Source organism: Vipera berus, assembly GCF_964194415.1.
Source record: "Vipera berus genome assembly, chromosome: 5".
Taxonomy (NCBI): Eukaryota; Metazoa; Chordata; class Lepidosauria; order Squamata; family Viperidae; genus Vipera; species Vipera berus.
The window spans coordinates 61,292,408-61,315,685 of record NC_138207.1 but is presented as its reverse complement, the minus strand read 5'-3'; the positions used below and the strand labels follow the sequence as shown (position 1 = coordinate 61,315,685).

The window sequence follows — 23,278 nt, the reverse complement described above, 5'->3', positions numbered from 1 at the left end:
AAACATATCAGGGCAAGCATGGGGAATTGGAATAACAGGGAGACAACTTAACAAATACAAATGGGCTAGTCCTTCCAAAAAATGGCAATTAAATGGTCTCCTTTATTTCAAATAACATATATAATAATAGAGGGAGATCTGTTGGATGACTTAAAAGCACTAATATGGAAGCCTAGAAAGCAAGAATAAGGTTGAAGAAAATTGGAGTTTTGGCTTATTAGAGGGGATTTCATATTATTAATTAGAGGGTTAAAGGGAGAAGTTAAGATAAGGGGAATTCTGGTCATTAGGTTTAAAAAACTGGGAAATTAGTTGAAAATAAGGATTTTATCCATTTAATATTTAAAAATTAGACCTAAAAGGAAAAAGAAAATTAATTATTATGAATATGTTTGATTTATTGATTAACCCAGGTAATATACATAATGGTTTTGATTTATTAAAGGGGATATTGTATTATTAAGTAGATATTTAATATGGTCAGAAATAGATAACTCTTAGGAAATAGAACAAGATTACATTTAAATAGATAAAATGTGTATTTTGGACATTAGATTTTGTTACGAATTGAGACAAGGGAAATTTTGGTTACCTAAAGCCTGAAAATTATAAATATCAAAGGTTAAATTGGAATATTGATGAGAAGCTAAAAATTGGGTAAAAATTAATAACAGGATATGGATTGTTTATGGAGATTGAATGTAATTAAGATATGTATAAGCTAAAAATTATTGATAAATGTAATAATGATGCTTTTACTGAGTTGATATAATAAGAACTGTACTAGCTTGAATATGAGATAGTAAATGTTAAAGGAAAAAGAGAAGAAATATCTGATGTTGTAACTTGAGATTTCAACTAAAGATTTTGTTATCGAACTATTGATTAACCCAGTCACCACATTGCTTTTTAAATACTTACATGTAAAATTGGAAAATTAATAAAATATTATTTTAAAAAAGTGCAAAGCCCTATAATTGTATAATAGCACTGTAACAATCCTGTGTGGTATTGCTATTTCCAAATTGAATGTATGCTATGTTTCAGAACTAATAATGACTGACATATTTTTCCAAATGTTAGTGATAAATCTGATCCCAGTATGAATTTTTTAAAAAACAAAGAGGGTATTGTTTGCAAATTTATATCTATCAATTAGTTCATTGTTGTTGTTAGCTGCGAAGTTGTGTCTGACCCATCGCGACCCTATGGACAACATTCCTCCAGACCTTCCTGTCCTCTACCATCTTCTGGAGTCCATTTAAGCTCACGCCTACTGCTTCAGTGACTCCATCCAGCCACCTCATTCTCTGTCGTCCCCTTCTTCTATTGCCCTCAATCTTTCCCAGCATTAGGCTCTTCTCCAGTGAGTCCTTCCTTCTCATTAGGTGGCCAAAGTATTTGAGTTTTACCTTCAGGATCTGGCCTTCTAAAGAGCAGTCAGGGTTGAACTCCTCCAGGACTGACCGGTTTGATTGCCTTGCAGTCCAAGGGACTCGCAGGAGTCTTCTCCAGCACCAGAGTTCAAAGGCCTCAATTCTTTGGCGCTCAGCCTTTTTTATGGTCCAGCTTTCACTGCCATACATTGCAACTGGGAAGACCAAAGCCTTGACTATACACATTTTGTTGACAGGGTGATGTCTCTGCTTTTTAGTGTGCTGTCTAAATTTGCCATGGCTTTCCTCCCGAGAAGCAAGCATCTTTTAATTTTTTGGCTACAGTCCCCATCTGCAGTAATCTTGGAGCCCAGGAAAATAAAATCTGTCACTACCTCCCACTGCTCCACCAAGGGCCTTGGTGGAGCAGTGTGCTAATGCCTCCTTAAGTAACACCAGCTGCCTGCAATTATTGCAGGTTCGCATCCCACCAGGCTCAAGGTTGACTCAGCCTTCCATCCTTCTGAGGTAGGTAAAATGAGGACCCAGATTGTTGGGGGCAATAAGCTGACTTTGTAATAATGCCGCTGGGGGGGGCGAAAGCCCTAATAAGCAGGCATATACATAGAATGAAGGCTATTGCTAAGCACATTGATTTGTGCTTTAAATTGTAAGCCGCCCTGAGTCTTCAGAGAAGGGCGGGATATAAATGGGATTAAAATAAAAAAATAAAAATAAATTTCTTCCCCATCTATTTGCCAGGAATTGAGTGGGCCAGATGCCATGATCTTGGTTTTCTTAATGTTAAGTTTCAACCCAAGTTTTGCACTCTCCTTCTTCACCCGCAACAAGAGGCTCTTTACTTCTTCTTCACTTTCTGCAATTTGATCTCTAGTTCCTCTGCCTCTTCGAAATCCTGCCTGTACTTTTGGTAGTTCTCGATCCACATTCTGCTGGAGTCTAGCTTGTTGGATTTTAAACATAACTTTACTAGCATGAGAAATGAGTGCAATGGTGCGATAGTTTGAACATTCTTTGGCACTGCCTTTCTTTGGAATTGGAATGTAAACTGATTAGTTCATAGAATTATGTAAATATATAATTATTTATATAAATAATAATAATTTTTAAAAAGAAACTGAAACAGAAGAACTTGTAATAACAGGGAAATGAAGAGTTAATCAGCCTCAATAAGGGGAGCTGGTTGTAACATCTAACTGCCAAGCAGTTTAACAACATACTCCAAGGAGGTGAAATTGAAAATTGGTTAACATCTGGCAAAACCTATTTGATAATGAGAGATCTAACAAAGCCAGGCAACTACTGGCTATTTACTTGCTTACCAACAACTTTCAGATTTCTGACTGGTAAAGTAGCTGATGCAGCCTAACATCATCTAGCTCAAAACAACCTCTTTCCACCTGAACAGAAAGGAAACCCCACAAACAGCGGAGGAACAAAAACAAACAAACCAGCTATTAATTGAGAAGAAAATTTTGGAAAACTGTGTAAGAAGGAAGACCAACTCCAATGTACTTTGGATTGATTACAAGAATGTGTTTGACTACCTGCCACATGATTGGATAATCAAGTGCCTAGAGTTAACAGGATTCAGTAGAAACATCAGAAGCATTGTGTAAAGATTAATGGCACAATGAAAGACATAGTTGCTAATCAAAGGTGATTGATTGGGAAAGGGGAACTTTAAGAGAGAAATCACTCAAGAAAACTCACTATCCACCACTACTGTTTTGTTTTTGTAGCAATGATTCCTCTGTCAATAATACTGAAAAAGTCAGGCCGTGACTATCAGACATCAAAAACATATGCCACCATTTATAGACAGATCATCTGAAGCTGTATAGAAAAACACCATCTCAAATGTAACCACTGCTCAGTGTTGTCCCAATGTACAGCCAAGATACTGCAATGGAATTTGGACTAGACATACATGGCACCCTTACCGGGGAAGAATAGGGAAAATTGAAGGGATCAAGATGTCTTGTGAAAATAACATCAAGAGTCTGGATGAAGAAGATCACTACAAATACTTGAGCTTCATTAAGTCTGACAACATGAAGTGTACTGAAGTCAAGAAGAAAGAAGTCAATACCGTACAGTATGAGAGTGAAGATCTTCATCCAGACTCAGTGGCAGAAATACCATCAAGGCAATTAACATCTGAACAATTCCACTCATTAGATATACAACTGAAATAGTGGACTGGATTTAAACTGAACTGGAAGCACTAGATCAGAAAAATAATGTCAACGAATCATGTGATTCATCCACACAACGTTAACAGACTCCATTTACCAAGGAAAATAGATCTGTGTAGAATGTTGCAAGTATACCAGACAGTTGAAGAGGGAAAAAAGGCATTGAAACAATATCTGAAAGACAGTGAAGAAGATATACTAGATGCAAAGTATTACACACCTATACATTTTTTGTTTGTTTGATAGATTGATTAGTTTGTCACCCATCTCACTTTGAGGTGACTATGGGCAACTTACAAATATTAAAAGCTAATAAAACCCTGAAAAATAAATGGGGAGGAAGTCATTTTGTAAATTTCCTTTTTCTTTTTCCTGCCTGGAACTTTGGTCCCCTCTAGTGTCCCATTTCTGTATTTACAAAGTTTCTACTTTCTTTATTATTTTATTTTCAACTTTCAGACAATGATCTCATTCCTAATAAACAAAAAAACTTGTGTTTTTTTACTCAATTTTTCAAAAGTTGTAAATTTAAAATTCATCTGGTCCCTTAATCCTTTAAAAACATTCTTAGATTAAATTTTTACTTAACTTTTTGTCATTTGCAGGAATTGTATATGTCTTGTTTAATGAAAAGAAGGATGAGGGGTGACATGATAGCAGTGTTCCAATATCTCAGGGGCTGCCACAAAGAAGAGGGAGTCAGGCTATTTTCCAAAGCACCTGAGGGCAAGACAAGAAGCAATCGATGGAAACTAATCAAGGAGAGAAGCAGTCTAGAACCAAGGAGAAATTTTCTGACAGTAAGAATGATTAATCAATCGAATGGCTTGCCTTCAGAAGTTGGGGGCACTCCATCATGGGTGGTTTTAAGGGAAGACTGGACAATTGGACAATGATTTGTCTGAAATTGTAGAGGGTCTCCTGCTTAAGCATGGGTGTTGGACTAGAAGGCCTCCAAGATCCCTTCCAACTCAGAGTCCTAGTGGACAATCATTTAAATATGAGCCAGCAGTGTGTTGCAGCTACCAAAAAAAGCCAACACAGTGCTAGGTTGCACAATTAGGCAATTTTTCAGGTCTTGCACTTTGTGTTTCTCTCAGCCTCTGACAACCACCAAGAATGTTGCAGCAACACAATGATCACTGAAGAGAGCAAGGCAGAAATTTTAACCCTTTGGGGAAAGATTTTTTTTCTTTTTATGACCCTATAAAACCTTTTTTATTAGGGTGGAGTTGGGACAACTGAATGGAGCTGAGCCAGCGTGTACTGGCTTACTTCCTGACACCTACACGGAGTTCACAGCAGATATTTTCTTTACGGCCTGATAGAGAAGCATCTGTCCCTGCCTAGGACTGAACTCTCAACCTTATGAGTGTGAGGTGAGCATCTTCACCTCTAGGCCACCATGCACTCCCTTTTGGGAAAGATTAATTGGTTTAGAAAAAAACAGTTGAAAACATGGGCTCTAGTTAAGAAACAGCAACTTGCAAGCATGTATATTTTGTTCCTCAGAAGAAATGGAGTAACCTTCATAGTCAATAAAAGAGTAGGAAAAGCAATACTGGGATACAATCCTCAAAATGACAGAATGATCTCAGTTCGAATCCAAGGCAAACCATTCAATATCACAGTAGTCCAAGTCTATGCCCCAACCACCAGTGCTGAAGAGGATGAAATTGACCGGTTCTATGAAGCCCTACAGCACCTTATAGAACTAACACCCCAAAATGATGTCCTTATCATCATGGGGGATTGGAATCCTAAAGTAGGAAGCCAAAAGATAAGTGGAATAACAGGCAAGTTTGGCCTTGGAGTACAAAATGAAGCAGGGCACAGGCTGATAGAATTTTGTCAAGAGAATACGATGGTCATAGCAAACATTCTTTTCCAACAACCCAAGAAACGGCTCTACACATGGACATCACCAGACGGTCAACACAGAAATCAGATTGACTATATGCTCTGCAGCCAAAGATGGAGAAGCTCTATACAGTCAGTAAAAATAAGACCAGGAGCTGACTGTGGCTCAAACCATGAGCTTCTCATTGCAAAGTTTAGGCTTAAACTGAAGAAAGTAGGGAAAAGCACTAGGCCACTCAGGTATGAATTAAATCATATCCCTGTTGAATATACGGTAGAGGTGACAAATAGATGTAAGGAATTAGATCTGATAGACAGAGTGCCTGAAGAACTATGGACAGAGGTTCGCAACATTGTAGAACAGGTAGCAACCAAAACCATCCCAAAGAAAAAGAAATGCAAGAAAGCAAAATGGCTGTCTGAGGAAGCTTTGCAAATAGCTGAGGAAAGGAAGCAAGCGAAAGGCAAGGGAGAAAAAGAAAGATACGCCCAATTGAATGCAGAATAGCTAGAAGAGATAAGAATGCCTTCTTAAATGAAGAGTGCAAAGAAAGAGAAGAAAACAATAGAATAGGGAGGACCAGAGATTTCTTCAAGAAAATTGGAGAGATGAAGGGAATGTTTAATGCAAAAATGGGCATAATAAAGGACCAAAATGGCAGGGACTTAACAGAGGCAGAAGAGATTAAGAAGAGCTGTCAAAATTACACAGAAGAACTATACAAGAATGAGCTTAACATCCCTGATAATCACAATGAGGTGGTCACTGACCTCGAGCCAGACATCCTAGAATGTGAAGTGAAGTGGGCCTTAGGAAAGCTGAGCAACAAGAAAGCTAGTGGAGGTGACAGTTGTTGTGTATGTAAATAGTTGCAAGCAAGGGATCTTGCAGACTGCACCATAGCTAGGTTTGAGCGGGAGATTCCGGTGCAATCATTGGCTGCAGATAGCAAGAAGCGGGAGAATAAACACCTCTGATTGGTTACAGTTCAAACAGTTCCACTATAAAAGGTTGCAACACTTGACAGTTGCTAGTTGACAGTTGTGTATTCAATAAACTCGTTCATTGCAAAAACCACTCTGAGTCCTCGTCTATCAGAACCAAACAATTGGCGACGAAGGTGGGATAGACAGAAGACCAGAGAATCGGCGAATTGTTGCGCAAAGGCGGCAAATTCGAAAACGAGTCACAGTCAACCGGCGGCCGCGGTGAAATAAAAAAATTCTCCGAATGGCGCAAATAGGGTCCTTGAAGGAATTCGACCCAAACTTCCCCGAGGATTGGGAAGAATACATCGGTCAAGTGGAAGGGTTCCTGCTAGTGAACGGAATCACCGATGACCGGAAAAAGGCGGCAGCATTATTGACGATTTGTGGCACACCGGTCTACAGAATCGCTGTCGGACTGTGTCAACCGCAACCAGTCTCTAGCGTGCCTTATGCCGACCTTTTAGCCAAACTAAAGGTCCACTTCACTCCCAGGAGGTCTGAGCTCTTTTGGCGCCGCATCTTTGAGAAAAGGAACCAGAGACCGGGGGAATCCATTCAAAAATTTGTCGCTGCCGTCAGGGAAGCCGCAGTACGGTGTAAATACGATAACTTAGAGATAAGAATTCGGGACCAAGTTGTACTGGGCTTGCGTGACGAGCAGCTACAAAACAGGATAATCGCCAAACCCACCGGCGATCTGCAGGAGGTGATAGACGAACTCCTAACGTACGAGTCTACCGGGTATCGCGACCCCCCCCGCAGTAGCATGGCAGCGGCGTCCGAGATCAACCAAGAGGGCTATGTGGACTGCGGGGAGGTGGACCAGCAGTGGGAAGACGACATCGCCGAAGTCTCGAGGCGATTCGGAAAATTGGCGCCAAGATCGCCCAGAAGTGAGGGGCCTGATCCTAACCGCCGACAACAACCCGCAACTCCGCAAAGACAGGCGACCGCGGCACAACGACCATGGAGGGACACCGCAACCAGACCGAGAGACAACGACAGCCAAAACCGGTGCGGCAGCTGCGGAGGCAACCATCCCCGTGCATCTTGCCGATTCCGAAATGCAAAGTGCAGGGCGTGCGGGAAGACGGGCCACATCCAGGCCATCTGTAGGAGCCGCGCTCGGGACAACCGCCTGCACGAAGTCGATGTGTGGCCCGAAGGTAGGGTAACCCCTTACTTTAGTGGCAAAGAGACCCCTAGTCCCCGGGTTAAAATTCCAAATCTAGGGGAGGTGGCGCGTGTCTACCGCCGGGGAAAAGGGAAAAACAGCAATTTTCCAGAAGGAAAATTAAAAATCATAGTCCATCTGCAAGGGGTTCCTTGCAGAATGGAAATAGATTCAGGGGCTTCAGTGTCAATAATCTCCAGTGAAACCCTGGAGAGGATTGAACAATTAAGTGGAAGAAAAATTCCACTTAGTTCCACAAAAATTCAGTTAACAGACTTTCAAAAAAGCCCCATAAAAATAAAAGGGAAGGTTAGCCTTAGAGTAAAATTTAAAGGCTTTAAAGGGGTCTTAGATTTAATAGTTACTGAGGGGCATAGGACTAGCCTAATTGGCCTTAACTGGTTCCCAGCCCTGGGCATTTGGGTAGGGGGAATAAATTCAGTAATTAAAAATAAGACCCTCGAATCAGTCTGCAATGAATTTGCAGACGTATTCGATGGGTCTCTGGGTAAATATAAAGGGCCCCCGATTAAATTTAACTTAGACCCCTCAGTGAAACCTATCAGGCTTAAGGCCCGAAGGGTGCCTTTCGCCCTAAAGGGAAAAATCGAGGCCGAGCTCGACAGGCTAGTAGGCCAAGGGGTCCTAGAACCTGTTGAGGGCGGCCTGTGGGAAACGCCGATTGTCACACCCCTCAAACCTAATGGGGATGTGAGAATCTGCGCTGACTATAAGGCCACCCTGAACATTGGAATGAAAAAGCATGCTTACCCGGTCCCGACGGTGAAGCAGGTCCTCGCGACGATCCAGGACGGCGCCATGTTTGCCAAGTTAGACTTGGTGCATGCGTACTTACAATTGACTGTCTCTGAAGAGGCTGCAGAAGCACAAACGATTGTTACCCACAAGGGGGCGTTCCGGGTCCACAGACTGCAATTTGGTATTGCAGCAGCTCCAGGCATCTTCCAAGAAGTGATGGAGAGGACCTTAAAGGGCATACCTGGTGTATGCCCTTACTTTGATGATGTCCTGATAGCTGGAAAAGATGAAGAAATGTTAGTAGAGCGGCTGGAACAGGTACTGGGCAGATTTAGGAGGGCTGGATTGAAATTAAAAAAGGAAAAGTGTTCCATTGGGGTTAAGTCCACTGATTTTTTGGGCTTCAGGATAGACAAGAATGGAATACATCCTACCCCTGACAAAATTAAGGCAATTAAATGGGCTCCTGAGCCAAGAAACAAGGCTGAACTACAAGCTTTCCTTGGCTTGGTAAATTTTTACCATACGTTTGTACCTCACAAGGCTGCCATTGCAGAACCCCTCCACAGACTTTTAGATAAGAAGGCTCCTTGGCAGTGGCAGAATAAACATAGAGTTAGTTTTCAAACGTTAAAAGACATTCTTTCCAGCCAATCAACTGTAACCCACTTTATAGAGAATAAACCCATTTACCTAGCGTGTGATGCTTCACCTTATGGTGTGGGGGCCGTGATCAGCCATTTAGACAACCAAGGGATACAAAGACCAATCGCATATTACTCCCGGACACTAACCAAGGCCGAGAGGAATTATGCGCAGATTGATAGGGAAGCATTGGCAATTGTGGCAGGAGTAAAGAAGTTCCATGACTACCTTTACGGTAGGAACTTTACCATACTGACTGACCACAAACCCCTGTTGGGACTGTTTACCACAGATAAACAGACTCCCCAAATCATGTCACCCCGAATGCTGAGGTGGTCCATTTTCCTCTCAGCATATTCATTTTCCCTTCAATACAGACCGGGCAAAGACATGGGTCATGCGGACGCCCTGAGCAGGCTGCCCTTGAACATCACTGAGGATGACCCTGCCCCTGTGGGACAAATCATGTCCCTACAGGACATCCCAGACTGGCCCTTAACAGCTAAAGATATAGCTGTGGCAACAAACACTGACCCTACTTTAAAGAGAATAATGGCCTGGGTTCTAAGTGGGTGGCCTAATGCCAATCCGGATGCCCAGTACATTCCATATTTCAGAAGGAAAGATGAACTGTCAGTTCATTTGGGTTGTTTACTGTGGGGAAACCGTGTGGTTATTCCTGAAATTCACAGGCCAGCCATTCTATTAGAATTACATGAAGGCCACCCAGGAATAGTACGCATGAAGGCGTTGGCTAGGAGCCACTTGTGGTGGCCTGGGTTGGACAACAACATTGAGGAATGCGTTGCCAATTGCCATCTGTGCCAACGCTCTAGGCCAGAACAACAACACATTCGTACGCATAAGTGGGAGTTAGCTAAGAATCCTTGGTCCAGGATTCATATTGATTTCGCTGGACCATTCCAAGGGTTAACATTTCTGGTGGTTGTTGACAGCTTCTCTAGATGGCTAGAGGTAGTACCAGTCAGTTCTACGACTTCTGGTAGAACAATACAGGTATTAAGGGGCCTCTTTGCCACTCACGGGTTACCGGATGTAATCGTGTCTGATAACGGGCCACAATTCACCTCTGTTGAATTCCAGGATTTCCTCAAGGCCAACTCGATTAAGCACAAGACATCAGCACCCTTCCACCCATCCACCAATGGCTTGGCAGAACGTAATGTGAGGACCACAAAAGACGCTTTAAAAAGGATCATCAGAGGTGACTGGCATCAAAGACTGGCCGAGTTCTTGCTGACCCAACACACGACCCCATGTACTGCCACGGGCAAAAGTCCAGCTGAAATGAGGTGGGGAAGAAGACTAACAACCAAATTGGACAGATTACACCCTGACAGACTTCCAGCAAGCGCTGAACTGGACATTCCTAATAGAACATTTAAAGTGGGGGATCTAATTTGGGCTAGGAACTATGCACCAGGGGACAAATGGATTCCAGGGGTGGTCACTGAAATTTTAGGGCCCCTGTCATATACTATTGAGGGGGAAGGGAATAGGATCTGCAAGAGACACATAGACCAGTTGAGGAAGAGAAATAGTGGGTGCGCACCAGAAGAAGGGGATCTAGGCATATTTGTGGGGAACACTACACCCGGGTTCAGCGATAACAACCTGCCAGATAGTGGGGTTGCTGATTTGCACAACAACTCAGTCCCGGGTAACCTCCAACAGCAATCTAGTCAGTATGATTGGGAAATACCCCTGCGGAGTAGGCCAGGAACAGATGATATTCTAACACAACCAAATCCACAAAACAGCAATAGGATAGCATCAGAGCCAGTTAACCAAGAGCACAGGTCCAATGGAGACAATCAGCCAAGCAGACAATCCGGTAAGGGTGTCCTTAGCAGTCTGGGCAATAGATACCCTTCTAGAATCCATAGGCCACCAAAATACTTGAAGGATTTTGTTCAGAAATAACAACAACTGGGGGGTAAGGGGTGTTGTGTATGTAAATAGTTGCAAGCAAGGGATCTTGCAGACTGCACCATAGCTAGGTTTGAGCGGGAGATTCCGGTGCAATCATTGGCTGCAGATAGCAAGAAGCGGGAGAATAAACACCTCTGATTGGTTACAGTTCAAACAGTTCCACTATAAAAGGTTGCAACACTTGACAGTTGCTAGTTGACAGTTGTGTATTCAATAAACTCGTTCATTGCAAAAACCACTCTGAGTCCTCGTCTATCAGAACCAAACAACAGTATTCCAGCTGAGCTATTCAAAATCTTAAAAGACGATGCAGTAAAAGTACATCTACTTCTGCCTCATTGACTATGCTAAAGCCGTTGATTGTGTGGATCATAACAAACTGTGGCAAGTTCTTAAAGAGATGGGCGTACCAGACCATCTTATTTGTCTCTTGAGAAACCTATATGTGGGCCAAGAAGCAACAGTGAGAACTGGACACGGAACCACTGATTGGTTCAAAATTGGGAAAGGAGTCCGGCAAGGTTGTATACTGTCGCCCTGCCTATTTAACTTATATGCAGAGCACATCATGAGAAAGGCAGGGCTAGATGAGTCAAAAGTTGGAATTAAGATTGCCGGAAGAAATATCAATAACTTAAGATATGCAGATGATACCACTCTAATGGCAGAAAGTGAAGAAGAACGAAAGAGACTCTTATTGCAGGTGAAGAAGGAGAGTGCAAAACCTGGGTTGAAACTTAACATTAAGAAAACCAAGATCATGGCATCCGGCCCTCTAATTCCTGGCAAATAGATGGGGAATACATGGAGGTAGTGACAGATTTTATTTTCCTGGGCTCCAAGATCACTGCAGATGGGGACTGTAGCCAAGAAATTAAAAGACGCTTGCTCCTTGTGAGGAAAGCCATGGCAAATCTAGACAGCACACTAAAAAGCAGAGATATCACCCTGTCAACAAAAGTGCGTATAGTCAAGGCTATGTTCTTCCCAGTTGCAATGTATGGCAGTGAAAGCTGGACCATAAAAAAGGCTGAGCACCAAAGAATTGAGGCCTTTGAACTCTGGTGCTGGAGAAGACTCCTGCGAGTCCCTTGGACTGCAAGGCGATCAAACCGGTCAGTCCTAGAGGAGTTCAACCCTGATTGCTCTTTAGAAGGCCAGATCCTGAAGCTAAAACTCAAATACTTTGGCCACCTAATGAGAAGGAAGGACTCACTGGAGAAGAGCCTAATGCTGGGAAACATTGAGGGCAATAGAAGAAGGGGACGACAGAGAATGAGGTGGCTGGATGGAGTCACTGAAGTAGTAGGCGTGAGCTTAAATGGACTCCAGCAGATGGTAGAGGACAGGAAGGCCTGGAGGAACATTGTCCATAGGGTCGCGATGGGTCAGATACGACTTCGCAGCTAACAAAAAAACAAAAATATATTTTGTCAAAACAATTCAGTGATGCTGGATTTTAGGATGCCCAGTCCTGATTTAAAGACAGAATTGTGGAAACTAATACCCATTAGTAATATTAAGCCCATTCTTCAAACACAGAAAAGCAAGAGCAAAAAAAAGAATAAGCCGGGGCCACTTTTTCAGGGTGGATTTTTAAAATTATTGTTGTGGGTGTGTGGCTGTGGCTTAGCTGTGTATTTGCCTGTGGAGCCCTTTAAGAATCTCTTGATTCACAAGACTCATTTACATTTTAACTTCTTTAATATTCAGTGGAGAATTAAATTAAGCAAGCTGGTGGTAATGTGGTATTTCAAAGAGTTTATTTATATTTTTAATTCCTTTAACCTTCAAAAAAGGAAAGTAAACAAGATGGTGTGAATTTTGTATTTGCGAGGATTATTTATTACCTTACATATGGATATTGTATACTTTCTTTCCTGAAAGACAGAGCAAGCGTAGGTGTTAATTACCCAATCCCTCTTTAAAGATAAACATTTATAGTTCATTTTTAAAACGTTCATTGACCTGAACCGGATCTTTGGTTTCACATGAAGGAGGATTCTTTTTAAAATTCAGCCATATAAATCTAAAAGTTGATGTGTGCCTGTAAGCAGTAGATTTTTAAAAAAGTTGACAATAAATCTAAGTATTGAAAGTATTTTGTAATGTTCGGAAGTCCAGAAATAATAAAATCAGTAAGTAACCTACATGGGTTATCAAAGGATCAAGTTATTCATTAACGCTAAATTGCCAAGCTATAAACAGCTATGTATCTACTGTATGTCATACTGTATTGCAACACATTGCAAATGAACGCAGACAGACGTAATCAGATTATCTGAGGTTTTTTTTTTAAGGTTTGCATCTATATAGTAACCCTAACCCTGTGTTAAATCTAGAACCTATATTTGTCTTACAAATATATCAAATGTCATTTAAGCTCAGTATTTGCTTGCACAGTATTTATATATTTCGTTAATTGTATCAAACACTTCATTGTGTACCAGGAAACCCAGTCTTTGCTCCTCAGTCTGCATGGAGGAGAAACGGAGGAAAGTGCAAATGACAAGACTATGAATTTGTCGTAATTCCACATGTTTTAATGTGTGTGTGCATTAGCTTGTTTTAATGGCAATGCAGATACATGTCTGTTTAGCACCTATTGATATTAAATATGCTATATTGATATGACAGTACCTTGATAGGAGAAAATGCAAAGGATCTGCAAGACCTAGTGCTAAAAGTCAAGGAAAGCAGTGAAAACACAGTTGGTGTTGAAGACACCTGAAAATATCATGAACAGCTAAGAAAACAAATGAATGTATCACTGAATAAATCAGCCTAGAATGGCCTCTAATTATTCTACTCCAGACTCATAGTGCAAAGTCTTTGTTCTCTGGAGAAAAATCTAATGCTGAGAAAGGTGGAAAGAAAGAAAAGAGGGTGGAGAGACTCTGTTAGTGCACATTTGAAGAGTTGAGGACCAAATTAGGGACAGATCATCATAGAGAAAATCTTTATGGTCACCAAGAATTGATATCCTGGTGGCACTTCTTTATTATCATCATCATCAATATTAAATAATTGGCAAAAATGCTACATTTAAGATTCAGCTGTTGACATAAAATAGTATTGAATATTAGTCTAACTTGGACATTTGGCAACATGCATTTTATTTTGCAGATCTTAAATGTTACATTTTGCTTGTGCCTACCAAATCAAAATAGCTAAGAAGCAATAGCAAATATTTAAGATAACAACCCAGGTTATTTTCAAATGTGAAATGGAACAACTAGAAATTCGGATAAAGTCATATAACAAGTTTGATTTTCCTCATTTTCTAAATACAAATTCCTATCCAGGATATCTTGGTCAGGCTAACTGTAATAAGATAAGGAATGCAGAAAGCCAATAATTGACAAAAATTTGTAGCCCCAAATCCAAAACTTAAGCAGATAAAGAATGCACAAAACCCAAGTCTCAAATATATCCCCCAAAATCAAGAATTATGGCATCAATGTAAACATTGATGCAAAGACACTGTGGGACCATCACTATGGGTTTTTGCATTAGCACTGCAAGAATGATGCTTTTGCTTCAGGTGTCAGCCATTAAGTCATTTAGACGAGAGGTCCCCAACCTTTTGGTCATCAGGGACTGGTTCTGTAGAGAGAGGTTTTTCCATGGACGGGAGGGTGCGTGGTTTTGTGTACTGCCTACATCCTGTGGATGGGGCTTTGCTTGTTTGTGCAGACCAGTTGCTGGCATGCTGCAGCCTGGTACTGGTCCATGGACTGGGGGTTGGGAACCCCTGATTTAGACTAAAGTCCTCCTTTGTGCTAAAGTTCTATTATTGAATGGAACTTTCACTACTCAATTCCCTTTACAAGGAGAAAACTACTACTGAAACCAGCACTATCTCTTTGGGTATGAAGTCATATTGCCTGAGCCTCAGGGGGACTTCAACCCTGCTATCCACCTTGTTGTTGTTAGTTGCGAAGTCGTGTCCGACCCATCGCGACCCTATGGACAATGTTCCTCCAGGCCTTCCTGTCCTCTACCATCTTCTGGAGTCCATTTAAGCTCACACCTACTGCTTCAGTGACTCCATCCAGCCACCTCATTCTCTGTCGTCCCCTTCTTCTCTTGCCCTCAATCTTTCCCAGCATGAGGCTCTTCTCCAGTGAGTCCTTCCTTCTCATTAGGTGGCCAAAGTATTTGAGTTTTAGCTTCAGGATCTGGCCTTCTAAAGAGCAGTCAGGGTTGATCTCCTCTAGGACTGACCAGTATCCAACTTAGGTGAACCTATTTTGAGCTTTCTACTTCTGATGCTATAGCCAGATGGGTCCTGGAGCACATCCATCCAAATCAGATCTTAGCCTAAAGGCGTGGAAAAATGATATACTCCTTTCCTTTACAGATAAACTAGCAATTTCACAGCTTCTATATTACCATATGTCTTATCATAATTTCGGCACTAATCAATGATTTCAAGCAAATGGGTATGGCAGTCCTCCACCTATGATCAAATGCTTAACAGCTGTTCTAAATTATAGCAGACCCCCACAAAAGCTACTTATGACCTGGCCCCAAACCTATAGCTGCTGCAGCACCCCCATGTTCATTCAACTTTACAATCAACTGCGGGGATGATACAGTGTCACCCTCCACCTACTTTCCCCCAGCATCTTCCAGCTGTTCTTAGGCCTGATCCCCACCCAGACCCATACACTCCTCTGAGTTTCCTATGTTTCCAGTAGCCAAATTGCATTCTGGGAGCTGTAAATATCACCACTGCTTCTGGAATCGCACCACATAGCCATGTAATGAAGCATCCAAGTAAAGAAGTACTCTTGAAGGCCTCAGAGCTCCTCAAAAGGTAAGTGGGAAGGAGGGTGTTTGGCCTGCTGGGATGGGAATCAGGCCTAAAGCTTGGGAGGAGGGAAAGACAGTGGGAATGGGAAAAGGCCTGTGGGGATATAAGGGGCAGAAAACAGAGCACAGGGTATCATGGCGGTGGGGGGAGACTTGGGAATGCCAGGGCAGGTGAATCTGGGCCTGTGCTAGACCCCCAAAGGCCTCCCTCAATCTTGAGGCACCCTGTGTTCCACTTAACAACTGCATGTTTGTTTCATGATTGCATTGGGAGAACAGGGATGGGAGATCACTAAATGAGATGCTTCACTAAACAACCATTGCAACATGCAGCTTTAACGGGCAGGCTTCATTACAGTCATATCTCAAGGACTAGCTGTATTTCTAGTTTACCAAATCATCTTGGTAACACACACCTGATTTAAGAGTGTCCTTTGGAAGAAAACAAACTTGTGGAAGTCAATTGTTAAGGCAACTTTGGACATAAAATTTAAAAGTGTTGGCAAATTGGTTCAGTTCTACTGTCCAAAAGTATAACAGAATAATACAATAATTAATTCAAAATAGGTTAAATCTTTAAAACTTTTCATGTCTTAGTTAGCTTTTGGCAATGTTTCCTGCTACAGATATAAAACTACATTGTAAAGGAATTCTATGTGATATACAGTATTTACTTATTCAGGATTTCACAATATTCAAAAGACCATTATGAGATAAGCAAATAAGTAGGGGAAAACACCCACTGACAAATACTTCCTTATGTGTCATGGCATCATTGACTTTGTAATCCGGGAACAGATTTTCATATAACTATTTTCCAAAAATAAATAAATGGTCATTTTACAGTTTAGCGCACCTTTTTGTATAAATTTTAAGAATCTGGGGATTGCTTAAAACAATTAAGAAAAAGACAAAACTATTTTAAAATGACCAAAGTGAGGGAAAACAACAATAAACTTGTTTTCATTGTAGTTCAGAAAACAAAATTCAAAGGTCTTTTCTCATGACAAAGTATACTTAGCCTGATATGTTATAATAGTTGAGCTACCCAAAGCAATAGGCAAAGTTAGCATTAAGAAGTTGACTCAAGCCTCTAGTTATTTCTCTTGATCTTACCCTTCCAGTGTTACAATGGAATGAGTCACACAAGCAGTCATTGATCATTTCAACTAATCAACAACTTCAGGTGGAGCACAGTAAGCATAAATGTTCTTAGGATGAACTTCTGTTCTCTGAACCTCACAGAGTACAAATCTTGCCTAATAGTACATAGTGCGCCTCAAAGAAGGAAGAACATTAAAGCGTATACACGGGGTTACGGTGAAGCGCCTTTGTAACTTTTTATATATCTAATTGTTCTGTCTGTGGTCATTAGCTGATACTGCATTTATGATAAATTGTTTCTAAATGTACATAAAACAATAGGTTTCCTTGTATTTGATACTTGTAAGCACACATCTAGAAAAGACTGTTTTAAGATAAAGATTTGTATTTTTGTTTGCACAGAAATGAGGCTTTAGCTTTTGTCTCAACTAAAGGACATAGCCAGGGAAGCAGATATTAAACTAGTTTTATAATGCTGATTATTCAAACTCTCCTATTCTATGCTAAACACTGGACAACAAAGATTTTACTTTCTGGACCCTTTTGGAGGTATCTTGTAGATCTTTGGCTGCTAATCACAAAAATAACCTGTAATTTAACCTATCAAGTACTGTTTTATAAAAAATCTTCTATTTCTGCAAAGTCACCAGAATGATTTAACAAATTACTTTACACAGAATTGTCAACTTTATTTTCTGAGCTGACATTGACAGTTTGCTTACAGTCATGAGTTATGAGCATGATCCACTAGAAAGGGGTCTGTTCTGGAATCCAACAACACTGGCTGACTATTATTGAACACTGCAATGAGATGCTTCAGACACTGAGTGCAAATGGAAATCATCAGCAAAAGACTTTCAGCTCTGGGAAACTCATGCACCTGCCAGAAGCATTATACCGTTAAATATATTATATTCACCAAAAGTTAATTTCATATTTCTCAAGATTCCTATGAGATACAGTCATTCTGAAATTACACTTGCATTCATTTGGAAGGGGTTTATGATAATCACCAAACAATTTTCAGGAAGCAAAGCTTTTGAAAAAATGAATTGTTCAGTGAGCTAAATCCAAGGTTACAGCTGTCTCTGTGTGTGTGTGTGAGAGAGAGAGAGAGAGAGAGGGAAGGGAGAGAGAAAGACAGAGAGGGAGAGTTTTAACTGACCTTCTCATTTATTTTTCATTTTATTATTGCCAAAAGAAACAGTAAGCCACTCCCTTGGAGACTCAATATATATAAGAACACAAACATACTTTACACAAAAGGAAAAGACCCAGGAGGATGTATATTGCCATGGAACCCACCCTATTTTTAATGTTAATTACAGAAATACTTCATGATGTTGGCTCAGGTAAAATGCTTACTATATATCTATACTTAACTCTGCAAGCGGGAAACTTTTCCAAGGACAAAGATTAGAATGAAGTGATCCTCAGTAGCAGGTGAGAGTAGATTTAACTGCCAATGATAACCCTGACATGATTGCACAAAGGCTAATCGTTTTATTATTTTATTATTTAATGTTGGCACTAAGTACTTTTTTAAGACTTTGAATTTAAGAGGACCCACATGGTGATGTTAAATGATACCAATATAACAGCGGCATGATAGCAGAGATCCCAAGTTGTTTTTGATTGGGACAAGCAGATTTGAGGAACAATATAGGTTTGCAGAAGAGAAAAAAGGGAGCAAGAAGAAAAGGGGTGATTGGTGTCTTTCTCTGCTACTATTGTTCTGTTTATGCACACCACACAAATAATTTTTCATCAGGAGTTAAGTCCCCTTATTTTTATTTGCTTAATGACAAGTAAAAGTGATTAAAAATCCTGTTCAAATGACTGAGCTCCAGATGCAGTTGTAGCTTTTCAAACAAAAGCATAGATGCCAAGCTAGAGTGGCTAGGTGGGAGTGGATTAATTTTTTTATAATACAGATTCTCAAAATTACTAGTGCCCAGCCACCTTCTTATACAGAGTAAAAGTAGTATCAAATCTAAGTCTAAGCTCCACTGTTCCAGACTGCAGGTATGGGCTGGCATGAACAAGGGTTCCTTCATTCATCCCAGAAGAAAGAAGATATTTTACACAAAAAAATATACCTCTTGGACATTTTAACTACTTTTGTTTTCTATAACAACATGTTTTATATACATATATAAAGGTTTCTTTAGAATTAATTAGTATTCAGTCAGCTGCATTGTCACCTAGACTAGAGAATAGTATCTCAACCATTTTGCTTGTGATTGACTGAATAATGATTTGGGAATCACCACTTGATTAGTGGTGATTAGCAACATAGCAGAACATGACTCAGGATCTCAATCTCCCTTGAACTATAAGGATCCAGGGCATCCAGATCTGGGGTATTACAAAATCAATCCTTCAACCTCACTAATGATAAATCCAACGTTATCTTTTTGTATAAATTGAAGTGCTTAGAAATATAAAAGTATTAAATATCACAGCTGAAATTTGGGGATTGCTTTTGGACAGAAGCCACTGTTAAGAGTGAAAAATCAAAAGTAGTGTTGAGCTGAATTTTTTTCTTCATAATAATTGGCTTGTTGTTGTTGTTGTTAGCTGTGAAGTCGTGTCTGACCCATCGCGACCCTATGGACAACGTTCCTCCTGGCTTTCCTGTCCTCTACCATCTTTTGGAGTCCATTTAAGCTCACGCCTACTGCTTCAGTGACTCCATCCAGCCACCTCATTCTCTGTCGTCCCCTTCTTCTCTTGCCCTCAATGTTTCCCAGCATTAGGCTCTTCTCCAGTGAGTCCTTCCTTCTCATTAGGTGGCCAAAGTATTTGAGTTTTAGCTTCAGGATCTGGCCTTCTAAAGAGCAGTCAGGGTTGATCTTCTCTAGGACTGACCGGTTTGAACGCCTTGCAGTCCAAGGGACTCGCAGGAGTCTTCTCCAGCACCATAGTTCAAAGGCCTCAATTCTTTGGCGCTCAGCCTTTTTTATGGTCCAACTTTCACTGCCATACATTGCAACTGGGAAGACCATAGCCTTGACTATACACACCTTTGTTGACAGGGTGATATCTCTGCTTTTTAGTGTGCTGTCTAGATTTGTCATGGCTTTCCTCCCCAGGAGCAAGTGTCTTTTAATTTCTTGGCTACAGTCCCCATCTGCAGTGATCTTGGAGCCCAGGAAAATAAAATCTGTCACTACCTCCATTTCTTCCCCATCTATTTGCTAGGAATTGAGAGGGTCGGATGCCATGATCTTGGTTTTCTTAATGTTAAGCTTCAACCCAAGTTTTGCACTCTCCTTCTTCACCCTCAACAAGAGGCTCTTTAGTTCCTCTTCACTTTCTGCCATTAGAGTGGTATCATCTGCATATCTTAGGTTGTTGATATTTCTCCCGGCAATCTTAATTCCAACTTTTAATTCATCAAGCCCTGCCTTTCTCATGATGTGCTCTGCATATAAGTTAAATAGGCAGGGCGACAGTATACAACCTTGCCGGACTCCTTTCCCAATTTTGAACCAATCAGTGGTTCCGTATCCAGTTCTCACTGTTGCTTCTTGGCCCACATATAGGTTTCTCAAGAGACAAATAACATGGTCTGGTACACCTATCTGTTTAAGAACTTGCCACAGTTTGTTATGATCCACACAATCAAAGGCTTTAGCATAGTCAATGAAGCAAAAGTAGATGTTTTTCTGGAACTCTCTAGCTTTCTCCATGATCCAGCGTATGTTGACAATTTGATCTCTAGTTCCTCTGCCTCTTCGAAATCCTGCCTGTACTTCTGGTAGTTCTCGATCCACATACTGCTGGAGTCTAGATTGTAGGATTTTAAGCATAACTTTACTAGCATGAGAAATGAGTGCAATGGTGTGATAGTTTGAACATTCTTTGGCACTGCCTTTCTTTGGAATTGGAATGAAACGTTCCTTTCATCTCTCCAAATTTCTTGAAAAGATCTCTGGTCCTCCCTATTCTATTATTTTCTTCTATTTCTTTGCATTGTTCATTTAAGAAGGCATTCTTATCTCTTCTAGCTATTCTTTGGAATTCTGCATTTAATTGGGCATATCTTTCTTTTTCTCCCTTGCCTTTCGCTTCCCTCCTTTCCTCAGCTATTTGCAAAGCTTCCTCAGACAGCCATTTTGCTTTCTTGCATTTCTTTTTCTTTGGGATGGTTTTGGTTGCTACCTCTTGTACAATGTTGCGAACCTCTGTCCATAGTTCTTCAGGCACTCTGTCTATCAGATCTAATTCCTTAAATCTATTAGTCACCTCTATTGTATATACAACAGGGATATGATTTAATTCATACCTGACTGGCCTAGTGCTTTTCCCTACTTTCTTCAGTTTAAGCCTAAACTTTGCAACGAGAAGCTCATGGTCTGAGCCACAGTCAGCTCCTGGTCTTGTTTTTACTGACTGTATAGAGCTTCTCTATCTTTGGCTGCAGAGCACATAGTCAATCTGATTTCTGTGTTGACCGTCTGGTGATGTCCATGTGTAGAGCTGTTTCTTGGGTGGTTAGAAAAGAGTGTTTGCTATGACCATCGTATTCTCTTGACAAAATTCTATCAGCCTGTGCCCTGCTTCATTTTGTACTCCAAGGCCAAACTTGCCTGTTATTCCAGTTATCTTTTGGCTTCCTACTTTAGCATTCCAATCCCCCATGATGATAAGGACATCATTTTTTGGTGTTAGTTCTATAAGGTGCTGTAGTGCTTCATAGAACCGGTCAATTTCATCCTCTTCAGCACTGGTGGTTGGGGCATAGACTTGGACTACTGTGATATTGAATGGTTTGCCTTGGATTTGAACTGAGATCATTCTGTCATTTTGAGGATTGTATCCCAGTATTGCTTTTCCTATTCTTTTATTGACTATGAAGGCTACTCCATAATTGGCTTACAAACCTTATTTATCAGTAAAAGATATTTATTTCCATCTGATTCAATTGTTTTTTTAAATGGAAATCAAACTGCAATCCAAAATGATTAAACCAGTTGTATTTATTTCAGACTACTATATCTGATGTGGAAAAGTTCAGGCAGCCACGAGATGGCAGCAAGGAATGAGAGGTTTCTGTATATTTTAATTAATTGACATCTTGGAGTTGGCCAGATATTTTTTCACCTGGATATGGTAGCTTTACAAATATAAAATTCTAGTTGAGCAAAGACAAAATTAAATCTAACTGTGGGTGTTGGGTTTCAGTAGGGATTTTTTTTGTTTTACTTCTAATGACCCACTTTTAGAACAACTATAAATATGGCAAGGAGCCCCAACATTATACTAGTATAATAATGGATTGCTATCCATTTTTAGATTGGACAGGTTACTAAATGTAAAGATTTAGCTCCCCCTTGTGGAACTATGCCTTATGCCACCAGTAATTTTGGGGCTTGAAACTTAACATTAAGAAAACCAAGATCATGGCATCTGGCCCCCGCAATTTCTGGCAAATAGATGGAGAAGAAATGGAGGTAGTGACAAATTTTATTTTACTGGGCTCCAAGATCATCGCGGATGCGGACTGCAGCCAAGAAATTAAAAGACGCTTGCTCCTGGGGAGGAAAGCCATGGCAAATCTAGACAGCACACTAAAAAGCAGAGACGTCACCCTGCCAACAAAAGTGCATATAGTCAAGGCCATGGTTTTCCCAGTTGCAAGGTCTGGCTGTGAAAGCTGGACCATAAGAAGGCTGAGCGCCAAAGAATTGAGGCCTTTGAACTATGGTGCTGGAGAAGACTCCTGCGAGTTCCTTGGACTGCAAGTCATTCAGACCGGTCAGTCCTAGAGATCAACCCTGACTGCTCTTTAGAAGGCCAGATCCTGAAGTTGAAACTCAAATACTTTGGCCACCTAGTAGAAGGAAGGACTCACTGGAGAAGAGCCTAATGCTGGGAAAGATTGAGGGCAATAGAAGAAGGGGACGACAGAGAATGAGGTGGCTGGATGGAGTCACTGAAGCAGTAGGCATGAGCTTAAATGGACTCCAGAAAATAGTAGAGGACAGGAAGGCCTGGAGGAACATTGTCCATGGGGTTGCGATGGGTTGGACATGACTTCGCAACTAACAAATTTTGGGGAAACTAGATTTGAGTGTTTCAGTCAATGTTCCTGTGTTTCAATTCAATATTCTTTGTACAGTGCGATCAAAGGGTTTTGTATGCATTTGGAAATTATTATCATAACAGCAATTATGGTGATAATTATTGTAATAATCTGCTTTTTTAATCACAATTTAGTGCCAGCTCTATCTACCACGATGACACCTCCATCAGGTGAGTGCAACCTTATTCAACACTAGGTTAGTCTGATGGAATGTCAGACTAACTAAACTAAAAAATAATAATATCTTTTATCTTAGCAAATATAAATCTTATATTTCATACCTTCTTAT

At 40.7% G+C, this 23,278-nt stretch overlaps 1 protein-coding gene across 2 annotated transcripts in view; it reads left to right on the top strand.

Annotated features, from left to right (window-relative positions):
• Positions 1 to 18,169: 18,169 nt before the first annotated feature.
• The window catches only part of LOC308669247 (scavenger receptor cysteine-rich domain-containing protein DMBT1-like), a gene marked incomplete at its 3' end in the record, with an annotated part of 267,088 nt that continues 261,979 nt past the window's right edge, over positions 18,170 to 23,278 (top strand). For both annotated transcript variants that reach the window (XM_081329866.1, XM_081329865.1), the window contains exons 1-2: positions 18,170 to 18,250; positions 23,124 to 23,159. In XM_081329866.1, coding sequence (XP_081185992.1) covers positions 18,181 to 18,250; positions 23,124 to 23,159 — 106 coding nt within the window. In that variant the 5' untranslated portion in view covers positions 18,170 to 18,180. The remainder of the gene's footprint in view (positions 18,251 to 23,123; positions 23,160 to 23,278) is intronic.